Source organism: Peromyscus maniculatus, chromosome 9 (genome assembly GCF_049852395.1).
Source record: "Peromyscus maniculatus bairdii isolate BWxNUB_F1_BW_parent chromosome 9, HU_Pman_BW_mat_3.1, whole genome shotgun sequence".
Lineage (NCBI taxonomy): Eukaryota > Metazoa > Chordata > Mammalia > Rodentia > Cricetidae > Peromyscus > Peromyscus maniculatus.
Genome location: NC_134860.1, coordinates 45,141,764 through 45,154,310, shown reverse-complemented (window position 1 = coordinate 45,154,310; position 12,547 = coordinate 45,141,764). Strand labels below are relative to the sequence as shown.

The window sequence follows — 12,547 nt, the reverse complement described above, 5'->3', positions numbered from 1 at the left end:
CTGAGGAGGCCAGAAGAGGGTGTTAGATCCCCTGGGATTGGAGTTACAGATGGTTGTGACCCACCATGTGGCTGCCTAGAATTGAACTCGGGTCCTCTGGAAGAGCAGCCAGTCCTCTTAACCTCTGAGCCATCTCTCCAGCCCCAGAAGTTGAATCTTGTTGAATCCCGATCAGTACAAGCCATCACACTGTGAAACTTGTTTGTTGCTGCTGCTGTTTGTGTTTCTGTTTTAATGATTGGGTTTGTTCCTGAAAGAGAAATTCCAACTCGATTCTGCTTATACCTAGGTCCTTCCCTCTAAAGTTGATAGAGAAGAAAATAGTATGGATCCGCAGACCAGTGTAACGAATGGAATGGATCTGGGCGGCGTCTTCCCAGAGGTGGAGAGCTCAACAAAGACAGTCCCTGCAAAAGTGAAGGAGAGGAAGTCCTTCGCACCCACGCATTGTGTGTTTCAGCCTCCGTGCGGTCTGAAGACCTATCAAGTGGCACCCATGGGTCATAGAAGTGACAGCGCTCTCTTGACACCCATTTGTGACTGGAACCCTTTAAAAGCAGAAGTGTAAGATGAAATCTTTAAGCACACGCAAATACTAATACACAATTAATCGTAATAATAAGCACTTTATTAAAAGGAGTAACAAATGCCTGTCTTACATTTCTACTCTTTCTTTTCCTTTGTCTTTTTTTCTGCACTATTTGTAGTTAGTGAAGTATGCTAACTATGAATCACACACACAAAAGAGTTCTTTTGAGAAAAGTTCTTCAGAAGCCTACAGTAATGCCTTTGATAGTTTTGATATTTTCAGTGAGTTGTCTTCATCATAAACATGCTGGGTTTTGCTTTTAAATACGTGGTTTAATTATAGCCCTTAAATAGTATTTACTCCTTTACTTTTGTAAAGATTTATTTTTATGTACCTGAGTGATTTGCATTAGTGTATATAAGTGTACACGTGGAAAAAAATGTACCACAGTATGCAGTGCCTCCAGAGGGCATCGATCCCCCGGCACAGGAGTTACAGATGATGGGGTCAGCCTGTGGGTTCTGGGAACTGAACTCATATTCTCTTCTAGAGCTGCAAGTGTTTGTAACTAAGTCGTTTCTCCAGGCCCTTAGAATTTTGTGGGGGGGTGGGACTGGGACTGAGATAGCACCTCACTTTGTAACCTAAGCAGCCTTGGCCTCCGAAGTGCTGGGATTAAACTTTTATCACCATGCCCAGATAGAAATGTACTCAATAAAAGCAACTCTGTGAGTGACGTAATGAGGCCTACTCTCAAACAAAAGCATTTCCACTTCATCTTTTTTTTTTAAAGCAACACAGCTTCCCAGTCCTTCAGTTTTATATATATGTGGACTTCATTTTTCATGAAGTATATTTTTTTTTGCTGTTATTTTTAGCACTACAACTCAAGATGCAGCAAATGAAATCTTGGTGCAAAAACCTCTAACTTGCTCTACAGACACAGTGCAGCAGGAACGAAATGACTCCCTGAGCGCTTTGGGTTCTCCGGCAGTCTGTAAGGAAGGTACGGTGTTCTCATCCCGTCTCTGGCTGATGATCTTGAAGGACTTCCTGTAGAGTTCATTTTCACCACGTGCTTCAGGAATGTGACCTGGGCCTGGAAAAAGTGGGGATGGAGAAGGAGCTGGGGGATCGCTCAGCCGCCAAGGACAGAGCTGGATGTGGGTCGGGCAGGAGCTGGAAGGAGCCCTGGGGAGGTGGCCTGTCCCAGGCCCTGGAGAGACCATTTCAGGAAGAAAGTGGAGAGCGCTTGAAGAACGACACTTGCAGATGACCTCTGACCTACACACACACACACACACACACACACACACACACACACACACACACACACACACACACACACACACACACCACTGACAGCCATAATAGAGATGTGAATGAAATGACTGAAGTAGAAACAAAAATTTCAAAGTTCAACACTGAGAAAACTGAAGGAATTTAAAAATTATCTTGTGAGGACTGTCATTCTAGAAATTGTTCTTAATTAATGAGTAATGGTTTCTTTCGCATCGTAGAACATGGCTTAAATCAAAAGGAAGCGTCTACTACAGATTCCAGTCGCCTTTCGGTGGGAGGAGTCACATCACTTGAAGAAGGGGAAGGTCAGGTGTCTCAGCCACAGCATGATGTGCCGTATTTCAGGTTTGTCTGCTATGACCGTGAGAATGTGCGTTCATGTCTAGACATTAAACCCCAAATTAAAGTGTTTAATTTTATGCATACATATTTAATATGGTGAGTGGGGAGGAGCTGGCTTTGGGGGATTTTTACTGAGCAGTTTTAACTCTTCTAATAGCTAGGACACAGTAAGGTTTCTATTCCAAGGGTAGGCAGATGTGTAAGGGAAGTGGCCTTCCCAGCTCCGAAGTCTGACCGTCCCATGCAGGTGTTAACTTTCTTGTGTTATTTTGAGAGGTAGATAATGGATTTGTGGACACATATAGGCCTTTTGTCTTATACGGTACATTGTTTTGTTTTCATTTAGTGGTAAATATTGCTGACAGTCCTTTTCAGCACCTGAAGGACTCTCTCGTATGTGGGCGCAGAGTACTCTCTTGTCCTGCTCTATCATGGTTTATTTAGTCGGGCTCAGTGGATGTAAACAGGGTTCAGCTGCTCACTCTTGAAGCCAAAACAGAAGAGGGAGAGCATCTTATCGATGGACTGCCAGTGTCTGTTGGTAACACACTCCTAGCCCCCAGGAAGCCTTGGGACTGGTCTCAAAATGGAATAAACTGACCAGGCCTGTTGTCCCAGCACTCAGGAGGTAAAGCCAGAAGGGTCTGAAGTTAAAGGTCACCCTTGGCTACATAACAAATTCAAGACCAGCCTGGGATAGATGAGAGCTTCTCTCTCTCTTTTTCTTTTTTCTTGGTCCTCTGAGAATTCCATACAATGTATTTTCATCAAATTCACCTCCAGTATCCTTTAACTCTTTCCTGGTCCACTCTACCACCAAGTTGTTGTTTTTAATAACCCACGGACTCCTCTTTGTGCTCTCCATACACTCCTGGGTGTGGGCCATCCACTGAAGCATGGTGACCTACCAGAAGCCACCCATGTAAAGAAAACTGACTCTCCATCCCTTAGAGGCCATCAGCTGTCAGGGTGGGGGCCAGATCTGTCTTCAGAACTACAAAACAAGCACTGATTTCAAATGCTGTTCCCTCCAGCAGCGTCCGAAGGGTCTTATTTTCCCAGGATAGTGTTTGCAGTACTTAAGAACTTGGCCAGTTAACTAGATGACATGTCATCTCCCTGTCGTACTTGGATGATTTATAATGTGTGGATGTCATGCTTCCATGTAAGCTAGTGTATTATGTGCGCGCCTGGTGCTTGCAGAGGCCAGGAGAGGCCTTTGGATCCCCTGGAACTGGTGTTACAGACAGTTGTGAGCTGCCATGTGGGTGCTGGGAATCAAACCTGGGTCCTCTGGAAGAGCAGCCAGTGCTATCATTTTAATCATCTTTTCCTGAGTATTTCCTCTTAATAACCACTTGAATTGTTTGTACAGTGCAGTTTTTCAATGGAAGGGCCTCCAGAGATGTAAGCTAGGCTGTGGTGCTGTGCCACCCACCTGGTACTGTCAGGGCTAAACCGAGTCTCCTTCCCATTGCCTCAGTCATTCGGTTTCTGTGTCTGTCCATTGAATGTGAACAGTAGACCTTCCTTTTTGCCTATCATTTCATATTTCTTTACTGTTGCGCTTCAAACCCAGGCCTTGTATGTGTTCTGTAGATGTGTTCTGTCTAACATCTCTAGACAGGATGACTCACTCTTGTAATCCCAGCGCTTGGGAGGTTCTCAAATTTCAGGCTAGTAGCCTGTGTTACATAGTGAGACCCTGTCTCAAAGAAAAGGATTTAAGTGGGGCTGGAGAGATGGCTCAGTGGTTAAGAGCACTGACTGCTCTTCTAGAGGTCCTGAGTTCAATTCCCAGCAACCACATGGTGGCTCACAACCATCTGTAACGAGATCTGGTGCCCTCTTCTGGCCTGCAGACAGACATGCTGTATACATAATAAATAAATAAATCTTTAAAAAAAAAAAAAAGATTTAAGAACAAAACAAGCTGTCCTTGGGTTTTCTTCTGAGGGAGTTTGTGGGGTGATCTACCCCACTCCCTCCCATACCTTGTTTGTTTGTTTCTCTTGAGTTTGTGTTGATAGTTTTCCAGTTTTTTACTATGGTGAGATGTACATCATGCAGCTCTTTAAGTATACAGCTCACGGATATTAAATAGAGTGTTATGTGCCCATCACCACCATCCATCTCCAGAGCTTTCATCTTGTAAAACTAAAAAATTCTTTATCTGCTAGACAAATCCCTATTTCTCCCAAGAGCCCTTGACAAACATAGTTCTAGTTTGTCTCTGTGATTTTTTTTTAATTAAGCGTGTGTCATGTAATTAAATAGAATCACACACTATTTGCATTTAATTAACTAATTTCTTTTGGGAACATGAGAGCCTTTTGGATCTCTCTACATAGCCCTGGCTGTCCTGGAACTCATTATGTTGACCAGGCTGGCCTTGAACTCACAAGAGAACCACCTGCCTCTGCCTCCTGAGTGCTGGGATCAAAGGTGTGTGCTACCATATCCAGCCTTTTAATTTATTTATTTTGGTTTTTCAAGACAGGGTTTCTCTATAAAGCCTTGGCTGTCCTGGAACTCACTATGTAGACCAGGCTGGCCTTGACCTCAGAGATCTGCCTAATTCTGCCTTCTGAGGTGCTGGGATTAAAGGCATGCCTGGCCCTTTGTTTTAAGACAGTCTCAAGTAGCCCAGACTTTCCTGAAACTGTATGTTCCTGCATCAGCCTTCTGATTTTATCTTATCACCCCAGGCTAGTTTGTTTTTTTTGGTCTATCTTTGTGACTGGTTTGTTTTACTTAGCATAGTGTCCTTAAGATTGATCTGTAGTATTAACCTTTCTTTCCTCTCTCTCTCTCTTTTTGAGTTGTGATTTCAGTATGTTGTCCTGACTGGCATGGGCCTCACTTTGTAGACCAGACTGGCCTCTGCCTCATAGGGAGACCTGTCTATGCCTACCAAGTGCTGAGTCTACAGACAAACCCCTGTGCCCAGTTTTCCTTTCTCAAGGTTGAATAATATGGGGGGGGGGGGGGCAGGGGGCGTGTCTAGACAGAAAGCTCAGCCATTCAGGGTACTTTGCTGCTCTTACAGGGGAGTTTGGTTTCCAGTACCCCCATGGCAGCTGTCACTCTAGCTCCAGGAAATCCAGTACCCCCTTCTGGCCTCCAAGGCCACTACGCACACATGGTACACTTACATGCATGTAGGCAAGACACTCATATACACTTAGAAGTAAATAAATCTTTTCTTTTTTTAAATTTTGTTTATATGTTACGTATGAGTGCTCTGCGTGTACACCTGCATGCCAGAAGAGGACATCAGATCCTGTTACAGATGGTTGTGAGCCACCATGTGGTTGTTGGGAATTGAACTCAGGACCCCTGGAAGAGCAGTCAGTGCTCTTGACTGCTGAGCCATCTCTCCAGCCCAAAAGTAAATCTTAATCCATACTGGCGTTTTGCTCTTCCATGTGTCTGTCGTTTGTATTTGTTAGTTTTGGTGTTGGTGGTGTCTGTGAAGTCATGCTCTGGTCTCCTGACTGCCTAAACTCACTAGGTCAGCAGAACCTGACTGGCCCAGAGCTCCTGTAGCAGTCTCCGATCTAGATTGAGCCTCCGTGTCTCTGGCTCTGGTGCCCCCACACCCAGCCATCATGACGTTGGGCTTGCCTTCATTTTAGTGATTAGAATTGCTGTGAACACGGGTGTGCAAATAGCCTTTGGGACCCTGCTTTCAATCCTTTGATGTCTACCTGATTTCTCTGCCCTCTGGAATGCCTGGGTGAACCCAGATTGAGCTCCTCCTAGGTCTAGGTCTCTCAGCCTCACTATTACTCACATTTTAGATTGTGTACTTCTTGTTTGGGGGTCGCTTATGTACATTGTCAGGTGTTTGAAGCATCCCTAGCCTATAATGACAAACAAAAATCTCCAGCTAGACTCAATTGTACACACCTTTAGTATCAGCAGAGGGAGGCAGAAGGGAGGAGGATCTGAGTTCAAGGCCCGCTGGGGCTCTGTGGTGACACCTTGTCTTAAGAAAAATCTCGCCGGGCGGTGGTGGCGCACGCCTTTAATCCCAGCACTCAGGAGGCAGAGCCAGGCGGATCTCTGTGAGTTCGAGGCCAACCTGGGCTACCAAGTGAGTTCCAGGAAAGGCGCAAAGCTACGCAGAGAAACCCTGTCTCGAAAAACCAAAAAAAAAAAGAAAAAAGAAAAGAAAAATCTCTGGGCATCATCAAATGTTCTCTGAGGAGCAAAATTAACCCAACTAAGAAATAACTATCTAGGGCTGGAGAGATGGCTCAGAGGTTAAGAGCACTGACTTGCTCTTCCAGGGGTCCTGAGTTCCCAGCAACCACATGGTGGCTCTCAACCATCTGTAATGAGATCTGGTGCCCTCTCCTGGTGTGCAGGCATACATGCAGGCAGAACATTATACATAATCTTAAAAAAAAAAAAGGAAGGAAAAAATACTATCTAATAGATTTTGTAAGGCCCTATCATCTTGTGGAGCGGATTTGTTTGTTTCGGTCCTTGTTTTCTGAGACAGTCTGCTCTGTAGTAGCCGTGGCTGGCTGGAACTCACTGTGTGGACCATGCTGGCCATTCATTTGCACTGCTCTTCCGACCTCTGCCTCCTCAGTGCCGGACGGCAGCTGTGCAGTGCTGTACCTGAGTGAACTTAGAGTCCACAGGTTTATCCTAAGCTTGCTTTGGCAGTCCTTAGTTCTGTGAAGAGTACCTGAGTGTACATTACACACCAAGAGATGCTGGACTCTGAACAAAGAACAGAACAAATCACGAATGGTAGCTTGAGAAGTGGGAAAGTGGGTCTTAGCATCATCTGTCCGGTGTAAATTTTAGGTATAGACAAAGGACATACACAAGGTGTATATGACAGGAAATTTGTCTTTTGTGAGTTTCGTGTATTAAATTTCGTTCATTAAATCCTTACCCATAAAGTCTTCAAAATGGCTATTTTGCCTATTTCCTTTACTGTTTTGTGCCTTTGTTTTAAACCATCCTAGTCTTGTGTGTTAAAGTGTCATAATGGTCAGCCTGAACTCAGGTGGCCACACTTGTAGAACTAAAACAGATGTCACACTTTTAGAAAAATCCTCCAGTCAGAAACTGACAAGTTAACCTCACAGTGCCTGGAGTGGGACAGGAAGCTGGAACTGGACATTCCTGACGATGGTAAGAAAAAAACATTCTTAGTTTTGTTTCTTTTTGTTGTTGGCATTATTTGTTTTATATTATATATTATATAATTTTAATATAATTTAATATTTTTTAATATAATTTAATATTATTATATATTATAATATATTTATATTATATTGTTTTAGAGAGGTTTTCCTAGCACAGGCTGGCCTAGAGCTCACTCTGTAGTTGACGGTGACCTGAACCCTAGTCATCTTGTCCCGCCTGTCAAGGGCTGGGCTTACAGGTGTGCTCAAACACACCTCACAGTAAAAAGGATGATGCTGTGTACTGTTTCTTTTTTTGGAGGAGTAGCAGGGATTGAACCCAGGACCTTTTTGCTGCTAAGAAAGTGCTTGACCAGAGAGCTGTATCTATAGCCCTTGTTTCTATTGATTGATGCATTCTCTCAAAATTAAAACTCTAGCGTTCAACTTTGTAGTTTCAGTATTGCTCAAAACACCAAGAGTTGTTCAACCTCTAATGTCTCTGTGCCAAAGAAGTGTACAGCTTTTGTGTATTTTGTTTTTTAATGTGAACTTGTATGTAGTGTTGTTAATTTCATATTCCTTAATTATACAAATACTATGTTCTAAATTATAATTATGTATATCAGTACGAAAACAAATTTTGGACAAAGTCCTTAGTCCTATTTTATTTGGAGAAGCTATTTAAAAAGTTACCAGCAGCAGTGGTGGCGCATGCCTTTAATCCCAGCACTCGGGAGGCAGAGGCAGGAGGATCTCTGTGAGTTCGAGGCCAGCCTGGGCTACCAAGTGAGTCCCAGGAAAGGCGCAAAGCTACACAGAGAAACCCTGTCTCGAAAAACCAAAAAAAAAAAAAAAAAAAAAAAAAAGTTACCAGTGTGAGGTCCTGGGATACTTATGTACTTGACCTGTTTGAGGTTGAATTCTCATAAAATACAGGAGAAAGGGAATGGTACTCTTTGTGAAGCCATGTGTGATTGAGGATAAACACCACTAATTGTTACTGGTGCTTGAAGCCAGGAGCTAGGGCTCAGTATCTGTGGCAAAGTTTTCTGGATGGTTATTTTTTGTTTTTCTGTAAGAATTTAATTCTGTAAACTCTAGGGATCGGGGGTTAAGTCTCAGTTGGCTGGCTTGCTATAAAGGTCCATTTTCTTTTCTTAACTTCTTCAGCTAAAGACCTTATTCGCACAACAGTTGGTCAAACAAGACTCCTTATTATGGAAAGATTCAAACAGTTTGAAGGGCTGGTGGATAATTGTGAATATAAACGAGGTGAAAAAGAGACGACCTGTTCCGACCTGGATGGATTTTGGGATATGGTTAATTTTCAGGTAGGTGTCAGGTGCTTCCTACGTTTGCTTCTAAGGACAGTAAAGTGAACGGTAGTGGTTTAGCTACCTAGGATGTGATAAGGGAGCTATCCGGGTGCACCGTGTAAGCTGCATTGTCTTTTCCCCACGGTGTCAAATAGTCTGTGACAGGTAATTCTACAGGGGAGGCATGAGCCAGTGCAGTTAGTGAATTCTCTTGTGTGTCGGGCATTGAAGAAATGATAAAAATGAAAAGAGCTGGCCGTAGTGGCCCATGTCTTTAATCCCAGGCAGAGGCTGGTGGATCTGAGTTCGAGGCCAGCCTGGTCTACAGTTCCAGGACAGCCAGAGTACACAGAGAAACCCTGTCTTCAACACGAAACAGACGCGAAGCCGAGTGAATGGTTTCGCTAGCAGCCCTCAGATACAGTGTGACATTGTCATGTAAAGCTGAGTGTTGGTGGAGGCAGTGGCTGGGAGGCTTTTTGGAGGAAGAACATTTTCTACCTTGCTGAGTTTATTTCAGAAATAAGCATATGGGGAGCTGAAGAGATGGACCAGGGGTTAAGAGCACCTGCTCCTGTTGCATAGGACTACAATTCTGTTCCCAGCACCTACATCAGGCAGCCTGCAAAGACCATGACACTTTATGTAAAGGATTTTCACCTTCTCTATACACCTGCCACACCTGCATTGGGGGCTTCCCTCTGCCGGCGAGCACTCGGTCATCAGGGCATCCCTTCTTCCTCATCTCGGGCTTTGAATTTGTAGTGTTTATCCCCTTTCCTTCTCCTCTCCCTAAAAACATTGAGAAGGAAAGCATGAAAATGAACAGCCGAGCTTAAAAAGTTGGAAAAAGACCCGAACAGACGCCACAGCCCAGAATGAAAACAGATGGTGACTGATGAGATGGTGAGCTTGTAACTGTCAGCATCATATGCCACCAGGCAGTTAGCAGTTAGAGCAACAAGGTAACAGCTAACCAGACGCTTAGAAAACCCTGACAGTGAATGCTGGTGAGCAAGCAGCAGGACACGGGGCAGCAGGAACTCTGTCATTGCTGGTGATGGGGCCAGGTTAGAAGACGGTTTGGTGGTTCCTGGCAAAACTAAATAGACTATGACGTTGTGGTCCCAAAGTCACCATCCTGAGTGTTTACTTAAGCGATCGACAGAGTGTGTTGGCATGTGATTTGTGTGTGGTGCCAAGAGCAACGCTGTTTGTGTTTGCCAACATCTGGGGAAAACAAGATGTCCCTTAATGAGGTCAGTGATCGCTGTTTTTAAAGGGATTCTGTGTGTGTTATGAGGAAGCAGTGGTACTGAGGCCATCTTTTCTACCACCACAGTGATCCATCAATCAATCCGGGAGAGTTATGCATATATAACATCCTTTCCGTAGGTTATAAGATGTCTAGGCCAAAACTACCAATGAATAAGTTTACCATAAAAATTCTTGATTTGAACACTGTTTACAGTGACTTAAGCTGAATAACCCCAGCATTTGGGAGGTAGAGTATGTCCTGGACTGTGCAGTGAGATGTGGGTCATCCCACAGTGACTTAAGACCCTACCATTCCTACACACTCATGCACAGTCTCTTTCTCTCTCTCCCTCCGTCCGTCTCTCCCTCTCTCTCTCTTTCTCTCTCTCTCTCTCTCTCTCTCTCTCTCTCTCTCTCTCTCTCTCTCTCACACACACACACACACACACACACACACACACACACACACACACAATCATATACCAAGTCTCTTTCTCTTGCACACAGACACAGTCTTTCTCACACTCATACACAGTCTCTCTCTCTCTCTCTCTCTCTCTCTCTCTCTCTCTCTCTCTCTCTCACACACACACACACACACACACACACACACACACACAGGATTTTACGTGTAATAACTAACCAGTTCTGGGTCACCATTTTCAGTTTATTTAACATAGTCATTTTATAGTCATAAAGTAGCAATTTTAACATATCATTAATGGGATGAACTTGTGCTTTTATTAACAGGTAGATGATGTAAACCAAAAATTCAACAACCTCATCAAACTTGAGGAAGCTGGATGGAAAAACGATAATAATCCAAGCAAAAAAGTCCTCCGGGTAGGTTTGTGCATTTCTACCCAAATTTCTAGCATAGATTCTTCTCTGGTTTTTGTTTTTTACAAAAAACATGTATTTATGTGGGTGGGTGGGTGGGTGGGTGGTGGCCCAGTTGTGCCACGGAGCACATGTAGAGGTCAGAGGACAACTTGGAGACATTGATTCTTTACTTCTACCATGTAAGTTTTGAAAATATTTAGCTTTGGGTTTCTTGTTTCACAAACTAAATTTCATATATTGCTTATTACATTCTGATTGCTTTTGGGGGGGAAAGCAAGGCTATAATCAACATGAAGTGTAAGATGTGTGTTTCTAAAGAGAGGGAAGGAAGAGATGTGTGATTGAATTGGGGTGTCCAGGTGACATGTATGTTTCTAGATAGTGGGTAGATGGGCATGGGTTTGTTCTTAAAGCCGCACCTATGTTGACAGGTGTGGTGTGGCACACTTGTAATAGCAGCTCTTGGGAGGCTGAGACAGAATGATTACCATGAGTTCAAGGCCAACATGGGCTCCGTAGCAAGTTTCAGGACAGCCAGGGCTACATAACAAGACTGTGTCTTACAAAACATAACAGACCTCCTACATTTATATATTTCTTTGTAATTGCAATAGCTGTAGATAATTCATGTTTTGTTTATGCTAAATTCCAAGTAGTCCCATCTTAAGCTTTATAGCAGTCTATTTAGAGGGGTGCTATATCTAAAATTTATGGTTGGAAAAATGAAAGATTAAATAATTTGCCCAGGGTAGTGCTGGATTTCATTCCAGGCCTTTGTATTCCACAGTTCATGCTCTTACTGAGCAGATCATACCTCTTCACTGTTGATAAGCTTTTTGTGTGATGGACTGTAGAGTAATAAGATCTTATGTATTTCTTCCTCACTATGCTTATAAGGTTTTCTATTCTCCTGTAAAACATGCTTTGTCAATCTAATAAGCGTCCATTAGGGGTCAAGAGCACTAGTTCTTTCTTGCACACACACAGGGTACCAGCTCTGGGGGTTGATGCTCTCTTCTGGACTCGGGGACACCTGCACTCATGCACAGTCTCATACAGACACACACATGTACACATTAAGATCTTTTTTAAAGTCCATTTTTCCTACGCTTCAGATGGACATTTGCCTTATTAAATTGTCAGTTTTCCTTATGATGTTGGAAGAACACTTAGTTTATAAACTCAGGTTGATTCAAACTTTATAGTGTGTTATGCAAACAAAGCTGTTCTGAATTCCATCTTAGCAGAGCAAAGTGATAAAGAATTAAAAGAAACCTTATTTTCCCCAGTGAAGTCTCACTCCAAGGATCTGAGGGGAATGATTAGGTGGTTGAATGAATATCAAATCCTCTATAAAATAAAGGATGTTATTTATTTAAGGTACTAAGACAATGATAAATGTTTTTGAGATGGGTCTCACTATGTATCCCAGCCTGAACTCAAACATGGAATCCTCCTACCTCAGCTTCCAGGATGCTGGGATTGTTGCAATGCTGCTCCTGACATCCTGTGGGTATTTCTTATTGTTTAGATCTGAAAGTAGTGTCAGTGGCTGTATCATATAAGAGTTGTAATTCTGCATGTGACCACCAGATGTCTCTCTCCTACTTTGTTTTAGGCTACAGTTTGGTTGTTTGGGGGAGGTTTATGTCTGAGCTAAACACCAAGCCCTTAAGGCTACTGTTAATCAACAGTAAACTAATAAAACTAATCTCTTACCTATACTTTGACACACCCTTCACTCTTATACATTTCCCTCAGTTTGTCAGTCTTATTTGTTACTCCCTCTTTAAATGTGTTCGAGA

General features: G+C 43.2%; 1 protein-coding gene across 2 annotated transcripts in view; it reads left to right on the top strand.

The window, feature by feature from the left end:
- Dlgap5 (DLG associated protein 5) overlaps positions 1–12,547 on the top strand; it is a 37,241-nt gene that overhangs the window by 13,468 nt on the left and 11,226 nt on the right. For both annotated transcript variants that reach the window (XM_076544852.1, XM_076544853.1), the window contains exons 8-13: positions 290–564; positions 1,408–1,535; positions 2,050–2,176; positions 7,245–7,330; positions 8,497–8,661; positions 10,654–10,742. In XM_076544852.1, the coding sequence (XP_076400967.1) occupies positions 290–564; positions 1,408–1,535; positions 2,050–2,176; positions 7,245–7,330; positions 8,497–8,661; positions 10,654–10,742 (870 nt within the window). The remainder of the gene's footprint in view (positions 1–289; positions 565–1,407; positions 1,536–2,049; positions 2,177–7,244; positions 7,331–8,496; positions 8,662–10,653; positions 10,743–12,547) is intronic.